Genomic DNA, 14,842 nt, shown 5'->3' on the forward strand with positions numbered 1-14,842 from the left:
TGCAGGATTATTCCTAAGCTACAGTCAGGTTTGAAGCCCCAATAACAAAGCTTGCTCAGCTTTAAAACCTGATCTCTCTTCCCAGCTAGAAAGAGTTCTGTTCTTTCTTCCTTGTCCTCAAACACCTGCCACTTGTTTTCCCAAAGTCTTTCCATTTATCCGTTTATGCTAGTCTGAACAATTCTGAGTGTTTTGTTGTTACAACCCTTAGTCTCTCTGGCTTCTTTCTTGTTTGTCTCACTAAAATTTCTTTTGACTTCAGTGAGTGTTTTCTTTCATCTGACATAAAACTGTCCTAAGATTGAGTAAAGTAACACAGCTTTTGCTCTTCCCATTATAAAATAGATATCAAATTATTGAATATTCCGGCGCAGCCTGAACTATGTGTATCTTCTGGCTGCCAGAAAGAAATAATTTATAGAGATGTTTTCTTTTAAATTGAAGTTAAGTTTGTCTTCCTAAATATTACCAAGTTGCTTAGTAATTACTCTTCGCAGTTTCTCTGGCTAGTGACATTTCATATTGTATTCTCCAGTATAAGCAGCAAGATATGTTTTCTCGGTTAATATTTCACAATTTGTCATTTATTGGCCAGTTTTTAGTTTGCTCTAAGAAAGTGGACTTTCCTCTTTGTTACTGACCAACTAAAAGTATTTAAAAACTTGAATTTCAATATATGCTGCTTTCTTAGCATTTGCATTATTGAAAGCTGCACAGTTTGTCTTTTAAGTACGCGATTATTGCAAGTCATACAACATACGAGCTGTAAGTTCCTTAGAATAATGGTTTGAAAGGAGGAATAATTGCAAACTGAAGATAATTCATATTGCACAGGTACAAGGATAAGCAGTAATCACATTTTTCATACATATTAGCCAAATGTAATCTCCTTTTATAACGACAGAGGGAGACGAGCAAGAGTCCGGTTGGTGTAATCTGAAAAGTGACAAGAATAAATCTGTGTTAAGTAGATCTTTTAATCCTGGTAGCTTTGACAGCCGGCACAGCTGAGGAGAGCGGGGGGAATTGCATGCCTGCTTCTGCCTCATCACCACAAACGTGCCCTGAGCATGATGCCCAGCTGTGCGCCAGCCTCTGATAAGGTTTTCTTGAAGTCCCAAGTATTCTTGTTGGGATCTGGTGACCAACTTGTCTTGTTCCTGGTTGTCTGTCGCTACCTTGTAATGGGATTTTCCAACTGGTGAGGTAAATGCAAGGAGAAAAGTCCTAGGTGATCATCGGATACATTTTTGAGTTTGTAGGACTTTTGCTAGAGAATCTATCCTATGACAAGAGTGTGTTTGTTTGAGAGGTAAGGACCAGAATTAGTAGATAGCCCACTGGTGATGTTATTACGTGATGTGTTTTCAGTGTAGAACAAAATGGAGCTGGTTTTAAAGTAATCCCTTAGCTCTGGTGTGTCTTCAAAACCCTTCAGGTATCTGGTACTGCAGTAAGAGATCCTATTCCATTTTCTTCCATCAGCCCGAGCTATTTTTCAACCCATGTTAGTGAACTTAAAGCCACATTTTTGTAAGCAAATGTTTTGAGGTGTTTATTTTGATCAGTGTTTAAACCTGCTCAAGTAAATAAGCACAAGTCTGTTCTGTGCCACATCCTGAAAGTGTGGAGTCTGGAAAAAAAAAATCAATATTAGATACTGGGTGTAAGGAAGGGAGGGGGGGAAAAAAAACCCAACCAAAAACCAGAAAAAAGGGGAATTGAGGAAGCAAACGTCTGCAGTGTGATAGAGGACTGCATCTACATTAAGGCCACCCGCAGGAGAGCAGTGCATTCAGAGCAGTCCTTAGCTCTTCCAGTGTTGTCCCCCGCGACCTTGGTTGGGTGCTTGGTGGGGTGACTAATGGTTCACCACATTCTTTTTTCCTGGTGACTTGCCTGTTGCTTGCCTCTGGGTTTGTGATTCCCCTTACGCTGACTTCTGCAGTATTCCTTCAGTCTCTTATCTCAGGGCTTTGATGCATATGTTCTGAAGGTGGCCACTGTGACTTTGGGTGGCAGCAGATGGTAAACCTTCAGGCTGCCACCGGCTATACTGGTGTTAAGTTGGAAACTTAACGTTTGATGAAGAATCAGTAGTGCATATGAAAGAGCTTTTACTGCAGAAATATCTTTTAATTAAAAAAATTAGCATACTGAAACATTTGCTAATTTCTGTGCATTTAAAGGATCCTAAAATGAACTGTTTTCTTAAAGCCAGACTATGGTTATTTACCAGGCAGGTTTTATTTTATTTTTCTCCAATTAATTGTACCTACTATATTGAATTGAATTTAATTTATTTTCCACTAAGCTCTTGGATACACTGTAAATCAAATCTAAGAAGCTAATTTTTTTAAGTAGCTGCTGTCAGCATCAGAATTAACCCTTGACTTAGAAAAAAAAGTAAAAATCACAAGTAGAAAATCCTATTTGGCATCACGGCGGGTTATTGCTATCTGCCACTTTACTGAGATGCTGCCATGCGACGCTGCTGCGTTCACTTGTGTTTTGTGATGTGTCTGGGAGCCCAAGTGCTTGTACAAAATAGGGATGTCTGCACTGCTGAATACACTTATTTACGTTGTATATTATTTGTGGCAATTGCTGCTTGCCTGTCGGTGTTTCTGGCCATGTTGAAGTTGTGTCATCAATGCAGAAAAACAGGGAAAGAATGAGTAAGCAACAGTGCTGCAGAAGCCAGCGTGATACGTAGACCTTCACTCTGTTCGTACATTAGTAATACAAATAGGATTTTGCCTTGTCTCCTTTTGTGTCACAGTCTCGTTGCTCAGTGCCCCGGAATGCCCTGCTGTGCATTTTTCTCCCTCCCCTCTGAGATAGGATGCTGAATGTTGCAGCTGACAGCTCATTGTTAGGAGGTATTAAATATTACAAGTTGCACAGCAGTCATCATCGGTGAAACAGGTTCCTCCATCAGCTCAGGCAGGCAAGGAACAGCCTGGTCTAACACGAGCATCTCTGTGTGAGTGCTCTGGAGAAGGACCGGGTTATGCAGTAGGGAATGCTCTGTGGAGTCCTGTTTTGTGCCATTGTCACTTTGCATTGTAAAAAAAAAAAAAAAATCATAGAAAAAGAATTGCTGAAGAAGTTTTGCAATAGGGGAGGAGCGTGAAGGAATGCAAACGGGAAAGACTTTTTGGGATAGCCCTGCTATCCAGAAATTGGCAGTAAAGTCTGAGGTGAGGAGAATACGTTGGCATTTGTGTCACTGACTGTTAGGCAGTTCTGCAGCTGCCTGGTGATGCTCTAACAGCTTGCTCACCTTTCTCCGCTCTGGACACGGGATAAAAAGTCAAGCAAATATACTTGTGACAGTCTCTTTCCTGGTCTTATCCCTTCCTGAAATGTCAGGTTTCTGTTGGTGATGTATTCCTTCATGCAGTCCTTTAATTATTTGGGTGAATGTGGTTAAACCAGCTTTTTGTGATATGTGTGCAGGGTGCCTCCCCTCGAAGGAGATTTTTGGTTTGGGCCCATGTAGTCTGCTGGGGCCAGATGGAGCATCACTAGGTGAATTTCTAAAGTTACTTTCGTGGTTCTTCCTGGGCCTCTTGGAGTTCCTTGTGAAGTAAAGAGTCTTGTAGAAAGGTCAATATTGAATCAGCAACGAAATAATTTGCCACAAAGGGAAGTGGAGTTGTAGGTGATCATCACTGGGGGAAGGTATGATGCTTGATGGGAAGGAAGAAGAAAGAAGCTGGTTAGTCCATCTAGGTAGTTAACTTCAGAGGCACACAAATAATATTTGTTGTTATTACTGTTATAAAACTGTAGCTGCTACTTTCATTTTGATGTTGTAATATAACAGATGAAGCTAGCCCTAAAGGGACCCGTTGTCTGCAGTCATTCTATATGTCGTCCTATAGGGTGAGGGCTCGGTAATCTCTTCTGTTACACCATATGCTAATACAGTGCTGATAAGCAAGTGTGAAAAATGAAAGGGAGGAATACATTAATTGTATTTGTGCAATAAGGTATGCTATCAAAGGTAATTATTTCATGACAGTTTTAGTTATAGCAGTTGTTTTATCATGGAATAAAAGATGGCTTTAGGAGCCTTTTATTGGAAAGACAATTGTATCAAATTAGTACCAAATTAGATTTTTGTCTTTATAAAGGTGAGCAAACCCATGAGCAGTTTTTAAATTGGTGTCTTCTACTCTACAAATGAACACATCCTGTTTGAGGGTTAAAGAAGCTATTATTCTGTCCTTTATGCTGACAGCTTCATTACTGATTGGCCTACTGTTGGTATTAAAAAAATGTTTGGCTCCTTATGATCTTTGTGCGTGCAACTATAATATTAATACAGACCACGGAACTGTTCATTAAGAAATGACTTTAAATGAGGTTGATGCTTGTAAATCTGGAGAGATACAGATGTTAAATGCTGCCATTCCTTTTCGCATACAGCTGTACGGCTAATAATTTCCAAGTGGCTAAAGCTCTTGTTAGCAAGAGTGCTGGTGTGTTAAGAATGGCCCTATAAATAACTTTAAGAACTGAAGTTGAAGGTGCTTCTTTTAAAGACTATTGTTAACTAAACATTATTGCCAAACAGATGGAAAGCATTCACCAGCCTGATGTTTTGAGGTCTAATTATATTATCGCCAGTCCTGTATGGCTCAGTTGAAGAGGTGTATCCAGAGGCCAATTTATAATCATTTAGCCAACACCTGTTTGGGAGATATTGACAGTCAAAGGGCACATTTCAAAAAAAAAAATCACATATGTTCTCATATTTATTGCCTCAATGTGAACAGTGTCTAGTTACAAACAAACTTGGGACAAGAAGAAGGAAAGTGACTGTGAACACATAGTTGTTTCTGAACTGTTTTTACCTTCTTTTGGCATCTCTTGTCAAGTGGCTTTTATTCTTCTCTTGTTCTTTTGGTTGTCTTTATTGTTTGTTTGTGGTTTTTTTTTTTTTTAATTTTAATTGTATGCCTTTTGGTTAAGCAAGGAGGAAAAAAAAAAACCAGTTTCACAGTTGCTCCTGATGTGTCATTCCTCTGCGAGAAGTCTTTTTTGATGCAAGCTGGTTTAGTCTTTGCTGCATCTTGTCAGTTGACTTGGAGTTTCTGTGTCTTGTCTATTGAACTCAAAGTCTGGTAACCCTAGTGCTGGCATTTGCAGCCCTTTGGGTGTTTGATTTTGCAGCCTAAATGTTTTGGTATAACTGTGTGAGAGTATTTATACTGGAAGTTTACAGTGTCTATTGGAAATAGTGGGTGCACACTCTTGTTCTTGTTCCTAGAGGAGTGTTGGGCTTGTGCTTGTGCTGCTCGTGTGGCTGTCTTGCAGCTGGTGCTTTTCAAGTACGTCTGTGTTCTTGAAAAGGATTCATTCCTGAGCAGGGTGATTTGAAAATGGAGATGTGGAGAGCTCCAGCTCCCTAAAGATGCTGTTTCCCAAATCTACATATGCACAGATATTTTTTTGTTTGTTTTGTTTTCAACACCCTTGCTAAGAGAGAAGACATTTAGTACTTCTCTCATTGCTGTGCTGTGTTTAAAGCTCTTTCAGCAGAGGTGATGCATTCCTAATAAAGATGCTCTCTGCAGCTGTAGGTGTTCTCTCTCTGGCGAACCCATTCACTGTTAAATAAATCTTTTTTTGTTGTTGTTGTTACCTTAATACTAGTTTACAGTGGCACAAAGGGACTTCCTCACAGCCACTTCTGTTGTGGCTTATGAGTGCTGCAAAACAGAAATGACAGTGGAGGAAGGAGACAGCGGTGACTATGCAGTTGGTAAAACATTTATTTTCTTGTCCTGTGCATATGTGTGGCCAGTTTTTAGTTTAGCTTCCTAGAAAGAAGCTATTTAGCCACCCTTCAAAAAAAGGTAGGTACAGTGAGGATTTAAGAGAAGTGACAGAGGAAGGTAATGCTATGTGAAGGTTACTTTTTGTGCTTCATTTTGTTGCTACCATTGCATTTCTATGAATTGGGTTCTGCTAGATGATTGCTGTAATTAGAAAATACTGGTTATTTCTCTGGCCAAGTTAGGATTTCTTCTTTACATCAGCTGATTGGGAGTCAGGTGACATTCTGGTGGTTCTCGAGAGATTTGTACCATCAATCATATTTCTTTCCTAGAAAAAGATTGGTTATCAAATGTATACTGCAGGGCTTGAATTTTTTAAATCATTACTTATATACTTTCCTTTGTAAGAATGTTTAGCATTAGATTTAAGAGCCATGTTTTGTTAACTCATGTGGATCTTAAATATTTGAATACTTTTTGCTTAGGTTTTGCTTGTAATGGACACTAGAACACAGGAGACTTTTATACTGAAGGTGAGTAAAGTCTTTTATTACTTCTCTAAACTTTGTGTTTGCTCTTCCCTTAGCTAAAGAATATGATACTGGCCAAAGTGGATTCTGGATGAAATGGACGAGTGGTCTTATTAAAAACTGCTTTTGCATTTTTTTTACAGCAATAGTTGCTTTCGCATGTTTTACATCAACAGGCTGTGAAAACTGAGTTTAATGATTGAATTAACAAGCAGTTAATTGGTCAGAATAAATTTTTTCACATTGCTCTCTTGTGTTTCAGAAAGTGCTCAGATCAAGATCCCAATATGCTGTGATGCTGAGAATTAGTTTAGTATAAGTATGGTTATTGTGGCCAATATTATTTCAGGCTCTCCTTGACATCAGTTTCACTGCTGATGGGAGGAAGGGCTGAAAAAACTGTCCCAAACATGGAGCTCTAATTTGTTGTTAATATTTTGTAACTTCAGGTCTGGCTTATAACCCTGCCTTGACTTTGTGCATCTGGCCTTTGAAATTGTTTGTCTTAAGTACATGCAGGGTACGGAAAGCCCATTTGTTCCTCAGAAAGGATTATTTGTGAATATTGTCTGCTAGAACCTAACTTTGTCTATGGGCAAATAGGGTAACATTGAATTTCCCATTTAACTGCTTATGTTTATCAGTATTGTAATAGGTCACACTATTGACATATTTTTTTTTTCCCCTCTTTCTCTCTCCCCTCCCTTTCTCCCTCCCACATCAATTTTTTCACTTCTGGCAACTTCAACTCTGTGCTTCCTCCCAAAAATCATTACCTCTCAAGGAGACTAATCCTTTCCTTTCCTTTTTGTTGTGGTGGTTGTAGTCTTTAGTAAAGTACAATGGAAATGCGAGGATTACCTGTAAGTCTAAGGCATTCTTTTGTCTTTGGAACTTGAATTGATTTTTTTTTTTAATAGTGTCTTTTGGTCACACACAAAAATAAAATTTTAAAAAAAGGTCACAGGGAAATAACTGAGTGTCATCCTGATGACTTAGTTTGAGAGAGATTCTAATAAAAACATTGACCCATGTAATTGATTTTAATGGCAGCTTTGTGCCATCTTCTGTTCTCTGGAAATGCGCCAGATGCCATCAGCACAGCCTCGGGGGACCGAGGGGCATAGAGCAGCAGATGAGTGGTTTCTCTGAAGCCCAGAGTAACTCGGATAGATTAGTTTGGTTGATAAACACAGAGCACAGCAGGCTCCAAAGGCAACTGAGGGTACAACTGACCTTTTTGTTCTCTGTCAGGGTCTAAGGAAAAGTAGTGAGTACAGCAGGAGCAGAACGACCATCATCCCCCGCTGTGTGCCCAACATGGTGTGTCTGCACAAGTACATCATCTCCGAGGAGTCTGTCTTTCTCGTGTTACAGCATGCAGAAGGTTTGTCTCTCGTTTGAGTATATTGCTGAAAAGCATCAAAGGTTTATGTTTTAATCAGTGATACATTTAATTGTCAAATTAATCTCTTATAAATCTAATTATGATATTTTTAGTGTGCCTGAGAGATGTCACGTCAGACACCTCACTCCCGTTCTGCCCCTCCTTTCTCCCTGTTGTTCCGCGGTGGATCTGATTCCTGTTTCAAACGGCCTCAAATCCTGATGGGTTACTTGAATTGTAGCAATATTGAAAGCTTCCAACTGTTTATTTTCTACAGGAGAGTGAGTGCTTTGGCTGCAACAACTGTGCAGTATTTACAGTCATCTCTCAGAGATAAAGTCTTTGGCTAGTAAATTGTTTTACTGTCTTATAGTTAAAATGACAAGAATTTACACAAGAATTTACTAACTCCCTGCTAAAAAACATGAATATTTGCCTATTGGTTAATATTGCATAGTTATTCTGATCAGGATTTTTAAGAAAATAGCTAGTGGCATCAGACAGGAGTTCAAAGCAGAACCACAGAGTTGTGCCTTCAAACTATTTATAAAATTCCTGTTAAATGTACAGGGAACAGGTGGCACAAAATAATTGCATTTTGATTTTTTTTGTCTAACACCTGGATTTAAATATTCCCTAAATGTAATTACCCATATTTGTTTAGAATGAGTGCAGAATATAAATTTTGGGGTTGCTAATAGTGCTCTTTTTTAGGAAATGTTAATGAATCAGTCAGAATGGATGATGTGAAGGAACTAAGCTAACTGATTGAGAAAATAATTTGATTACATTGAATATTATTTCTTTTTTTCCCAATAACTTAGATTTTTGCTTTTTCATGAACAATTTGTCACATGAGGCCACGTGTGACAATTTACCACGAGCAGTGGTGCGTGAAGAAAGGCCTCACATTGCAGGACTGCCTGATGGTGATCTTGAGGGTTTACAGTGTTGCTCTGTACAGTGCTACTGTTCCTAAAGTCTGTGTAATTCAGCAGAATAACTTGGAGACTCTCACTTTATCTGCAATCTCGCATAAGCTGGTACATTTTGTTTGGAGAAATAATATTTAAAAAAAAAAAAACCCAAAGCAAGCAAAAACCTAACCCTTGTCAGATACCCTTAATGCTATCATAATAAAAGGATTAGAGATAGGATAAAATAATAATTTAAAAAACCTGTTCCTAATATTTCTGCAATTTCTGAAGACCTCCAGTTTTTCTCTTCTCTTCAGGAAGGGCATTCATTCTCAAGAGAGATGGGAAACTGGGTGAAGAAGTTGTGGGATTTGTGGGGAGTAGTGGTCAGATAGAGAGAACAAAAATTTTAAGGGAGGCTTGACGTGACCAGTTGACAAAGATAATCTGGAAATGAAATGGAAATTTTATTGTGACAATGGTGAGAAAAATGGAGACATTGCATGATCAAAGCTCTTTCATTTACGAACAGAAACCTCAGCTTAACATTTGGGATGGATGGGGTGTTGTCCTTATAAAAGAATGACTCTCTCCTGGTCATCTTTGACATGGTCACAAATTTAGAGAAATGTGCTTGGCCTGAATGTCTTGCTCTTACCAACGCTGGCTGTAACGTGTTTTGAGGTCTATCGGGGAAGGTTTTTTAATTTACGAAGTGCCTCCTCTTACCAACACTGGCTGTAACGTGTTTTGAGGTCTATGGGGGAAGGTTTTTTAATTTACGAAGTGCCTTCTAAATGAGGTTTGTGCAACACACAGCCTTGTGCAGCACCCCACGACATTTGTTTGATCTGCCAGCAGCGAAGGTGGTGTCTGTTGGGCATCCTCACAGGCAGCCACTCCCAGCTGTGGGTCAAAGCCATGCAAGTAGGAGCCATGGGAAGCAGGGGGGTTATTTTGAGGTGGAGTTGGGAGAGGAGGTGCTGGTGAGATGAGTGCTTTCTCCAGGGAGAGGGCTGAAGGGGAACAGGCTAGGGAGTGTGGGAGGAACTGGGGAGCATTGCAGAGAGGACGGAGGACTGGTAGGCTGTGCTGGGGAGGAATGGGAGAGCTGTGAGGACCAGAAGGGATTTTGATGTGGGTGAGGGCTGTTGTTGGTAACACGTTACATGGGTTCACTTGACTTGGACCCTTGTGGGTATAAGTTCTAAACTGCATAAAGTTTTCTCTCATTTTCTAATAAGGCAGCAAGTAGTTTGGAAGTAGATTCACCTCTATCCTTGTTTGCAAACCATTCAAAAATTATGATGTGCTAGAAGGACTTTTCCCTGATTATCAGGGAATTAACAAGATTCATTTCTTTAAGGATAGTCCCCCACTTTCATGAATTTACTGACTGGGCTCAACAGGTAAAGGGAGAGGAAAAGGAGTGATATTTTCTGTTCTCAGGAGGGATAGCTGGGGTACGAAGTGGTTAGTAAATTGCCCAAAAGTGCATGTAAAAAGCCTGTTGCAGATGTAGGGCCTGATCCCAAAACCCTAACTGGGGCAATAATTTTGTGTTACTTCTAGAACTGCATGGCCTGTGCACGTCATCCTTTCACCTTGCCCAGGAGGCTGGTGCGGGAACAGGATCCAGAAGAACAGCTTCGTTTTCTATCTGTACATGAATAAAATATGAATAAAAATAGGGCTAAAGTTATGCTGGTACTGTATGCAGGGACTAGTCTTGCTCACCCCTGATGATGGTCTTGAGCACGTTGGTCTTATGTTAGTAGACCTCATCCTTTAAATTACAGGGGTGATAATATCAGGAATCCCAATAGATAAAGCTATCTTAAAATTTCATCCATCTCAGACCAAATATAACTAGAGAAGTGCTTGTACTTAATTTTGGAAAAGGATAAAATTTTCTAGGAGAGAGTACTTTTAAAATGATAGTCTATGAAATTTTATTCCATGACTTTATGAATGCTCTTAACGTTCATACGCCAAGTAGTTCTATTCCAATAGGAAAGAAGGTTCTGCCAGTCAGATTTATAAGTGGTGGTGATTGATTATGTTAAGTATTTGAGCTACACCATCAGGAAGTTCAAGGGCAAAATATTAATTTAAGTGGGCAATGGCTTGATAGCAAATTCAGAGGAGGTTTTAGTGTTATGTGTAGACATTATGTATTTGCTAAGCAGCTTGCTATTTGCTGTTCTTAGTAAATTTTAGCTGTATTAAGTACAGCACTATTGGCTTTTGTATGGAATTTTGCAGGCTTGACCACAGGCTCTTGCTCAAGATGAAGACTTTTCTCTTTTTTTTTTTTTTTTTCTTTTGACGAATCATGATGCCATTACATGCTCAGAGTTGGTGAGTGGGGTCTTGGGTTCTCTTACAGGCTTTTCTCATGGTCATAGATGGAGGCTTCAGGAGTGTCTCAGAAGCATGAAAGTCCATAAAGTTATCTTGTAGCTTTGTTGGAAAGCACTTGGCAAATTCTAGTGTGGTGGAGAGCCAATCTGATGTTAATAAGGCCTCACTTCTTGGCACTACTACCTCCAGAAATTTTAGAAACAGATGCTTCAGAAATAGGCTGGGGGGCTTCCACGGGACATCAGAGTTTAAGTGGCTGTTAGAAGCTGTCAAATCTCTTTAAGCATAAACAAGCTGGAGTTCCTATCAGTCTGGAGAGCACTCAAGAAACTTCATGCTGAAGAGGTTTGCTGCACGCAGGAATTGATAGACAGCAACACAGTAGCATTCTGGCTTGTGGAGCTGAGGATTTGTCATTAGGAAAGGAGGTGGTACTACCTGTATATATTCAACAGTAATTGGAAAATCTAGGAAAGGTCCTTGGCAAGTGACTTTTTCAGGAGGCTGCTTTGAAAGAGTAGCTTTTGCTGAAAATGCATCGGGAAGTGGGAACTTTGCCTAAACTAGCAAACTTTGTAGAAGACATTCACCAGCAGCAGTGGCAGCAGCCGTATATCTGAGACTCTGGTGGTTGTAACTACTGTCACGTTAGAGCTGAGGTTGGAGATTAGCTTCCAGTTCGTGTGTGTGCTGCAACCCCACTGTGGCTGCATTGGGATGCTGTGACACACTATTACTGTGTCATGGTAGTGCCTACATGTCTGTCTCCCTTTTGGCCTAGAAACTGTACAAGTGTAATTTTATGTAGTCGTTGTATATTAACATGATGAAGTTTACCAGTAGGCATGCCTTTATTGAAAAGGAGCACAGTGATTCTAAGAAAACCATAAGGTTGTTCTTTTTCCAGTAAGGAACAATGTGAATTCACACGAGGTGCATGACTTACGATTGGTACTCCTGGCCATAAACAAATTCTTATGCAGTGATGTGGAGAGCTTGGCCAGGTTTTGGAGAATAGTTCAACCAGATGTCTTTCAGTCTCTGTTTTTTCCTCCATATCCCGTCAGGATTATTTAGAAGCCAGTCTTGCAGGACGTGAAGCTGAAATGGTAAGTGTCTGTGAACTGGGTGAGGAAAAATCCAACAGGTCATGATTTTTTTTTTGTCAGCTAGAACAAACACATCGTTAGGAGACTAAATTTGCTGATCTGTTAGGTTTCCTTTTACCCTCTGATATATGCTGTATAGTCTCTACATCATCTTCTCTTTGGTGTTCCTGTGTCAAGTGCTATTAAACACAGAAAACTGTATGAATGTTTGAAAGAACATCAAAAATTATGGACCTAACAAGATTCCTAGCTAGCTTCATCACTTGGTCACTTTATGCTGAAATTTCCTCTTGATTACTTTGGACACTAACTTTTTAGATTCTGCCTCTTGAAGCAGAGGTATAATCTCCAGAGTGCTGGAAATGTGATTAAATAAGGCACATCTAATAAGTAAGTTTACACTAAATACCTGTAGAAAATGTAGAGCTTGGTGATTTTCATGGGCTAATAAACCAGAAAGTGGGAGCTAGACTGATTGTAGAGTCAATTTGTGGTAAAAGAAAATAATCTTAATAATTAGTTGTGTTAATAGTGTACTTCTGAAATGGTATTAAACACTGAAACTTTATCTTAAAATGGTAGCTTTTATAGTTATTTAGTGTGTTAGACTATTTGACAATGATTGAAGCTTACTTGTTTGGATTGATTTCTGTAATTTTAGTTTTTATAGATTCCTGATACTGTATTAGCATGGCTTGCTAATGGGTTTTCTTGATCTTACACAACACATGGGGAGAGGGGGGAAGATTATTAGTATGTCATTCATAAAGGCATAATTATATACCCAGATACAAATATCACTCTTGTTTGACCCTGGATTGGACATTTTCAGAAAGGGACAAAATTGTTGTTTTTCACTATAGAACCCAATTATTGAGTAGCATTTATTTACGTATTTCCACTTGACCAGGAGGCCAGTCTTGAAATATTTGTATGTAAACATATTTGGATATAATACATTTTTTTGGTAGTTACTTGCATTTAACTCTAAATTGGAGTTGCAGTAAGTGGTAATTTCCACTGTGATTTCTAAGTCCAAGTGATTATTAATGAGCAACTTCTTTCTTAAAAAGGTAAGATAATAACACGTCCTAATAGTAGATGAGTCACTGTTGCAGTTCTTTCTTTTTTCACTGGTGAACAGTGGTGAATTCCTGAATCCTGTGAGGATGAAGAGATATTTTTTGTCTTTTGCATATTTTAGGTTTGCTGAGAGCATTTGAAATGGAACATTTTAGAAAACATAGCCTGAAGCTCTTGACTCTTGTGATGGTTTTTCTGTGGGCTTTTTAAAGGATTGATCTCGACATGTCTGTTTCCCTTCCTTAATCCTTTTTGGGTCTTCTCCTTTCTTGAGCTACAGTAAGACTTTGTTAGAGGCTAAGATCTAGTTGAGGCTGCTGGCATGAAGCGGGGCAAAGGGAGTAGAAGACAAGTCATCCCAAGAGCAGCTTGACATGTCTATAGGTGAAAAGGGAAGTTGTGCAAGGAAAATTCTTGCACTTTTCATACTGTCGGGCAGCCCAGCCCCTTCTTACCTTAATACAGGGGTACAAAACATTTAGGTCAGTGAGAGCTGTTCAGGTGTCACATGTAAAAGCACACCTGGTGTCCAGTAATGACACAGGAAAAAAGTGTCATAGATCACAGAAATCTAAGGTTTTGAGCTTTCTGTGTTCCTGGGTCAAAGCTCAACCCAGGCCTCCATTAGAAAGACCTTTTCTCACTACTTGCGTCCGCGGAGGGACTGATGGTGCTAATATTTGCGTTAAAGCTGTGCCTGGAGGCTGAAGTGCTGTTGTGCCGGGCCCTCTACAAAGCTGCAGAAATGTCCCGTGGGTCTTCTTGGGTCCTGGTCTGTGAACGCCCTTTGGAACCTGAGATTTGTGTTTTCGTAAGAAATTAGTGAAGCAGTACTGAGATAAAAACTAGTAATATGAAGTTGGAAATATTTAGCATTTGCTTGTACTAATTAATATAAGGCAGGTGGGGTGGGGAGACTGTGTTTTATTCAGTGCAGCAGGGGCGTGGTTGTCAAATGAGATTTTATTGTTGAGAAATGACCCAGAATAATTCCATGCCTACTTAATAAACTCAGTAAAGCTGTTTTGCAAGCACCGTTTACTTAAAATAATTTAAATTTTTAATAAAAATTAATGGCTCCATTGGAATATTGGGGTAAAATTAAACTTTTGTGTTGCTGCTTTTGTCATGGATGAAAGTGTGGAAAAAAGGAGAAAGTCTTTCACACGTATGTAAAAAAATGGTTTTTCTCTCATTCTGTTTTCTGCTATTTTTTCCCAGCCATTCCATATTGAAAGCGTGGATAAATGTAAAAATGTAAAATTAGAAAAAAATGGGTGATTATGGGATGAACAACTTTTATTTTTACCAAATCAGTTTATAACCAGTAATTCTGAAGTCCTGTGCAAGCTGCAGGGCTTGGAAGGCAGGGCAGTGCCCTGGCTCTGCATTTGCCCTGCGAAACAGCTGTGGAGCACATCGTATTTAAGGCAGCTCCATCTTAAAGAGCCTGCACAGAACTCCTGCTGGTCAGGCCCTTCTGGTAGGACCAGGGCCCTCAGTCCCACCAAGGCAGGGCGATGGGTTGCTCACATCCGGGCAAGCTCAGAGTAAGGTGCTGTCCAGGGAGGCAGCCGCCTTTGCTGGGAGTGACTGGTGACGTGTCTCGCTGCTGAGGCATGGCACTCGTGTAGGTATTCTGAATGCATCTTTGGGTAAG

At 39.7% G+C, this 14,842-nt stretch overlaps 1 protein-coding gene across 5 annotated transcripts in view; it reads left to right on the top strand.

Annotated features, from left to right (window-relative positions):
• RPS6KC1 (ribosomal protein S6 kinase, 52kDa, polypeptide 1) overlaps positions 1-14,842 on the top strand; it is an 82,000-nt gene that overhangs the window by 46,689 nt on the left and 20,469 nt on the right. For all 5 annotated transcript variants that reach the window (XM_010078841.1, XM_010078843.1, XM_010078842.1 and 2 more), the window contains 2 exons: positions 6,278-6,325; positions 7,577-7,709. In XM_010078841.1, the coding sequence (XP_010077143.1) occupies positions 6,278-6,325; positions 7,577-7,709 (181 nt within the window). The remainder of the gene's footprint in view (positions 1-6,277; positions 6,326-7,576; positions 7,710-14,842) is intronic.

This window comes from Pterocles gutturalis, unplaced genomic scaffold (genome assembly GCF_000699245.1).
Source record: "Pterocles gutturalis isolate BGI_N339 unplaced genomic scaffold, ASM69924v1 scaffold16733, whole genome shotgun sequence".
NCBI classification, from domain to species: Eukaryota; Metazoa; Chordata; class Aves; order Pterocliformes; family Pteroclidae; genus Pterocles; species Pterocles gutturalis.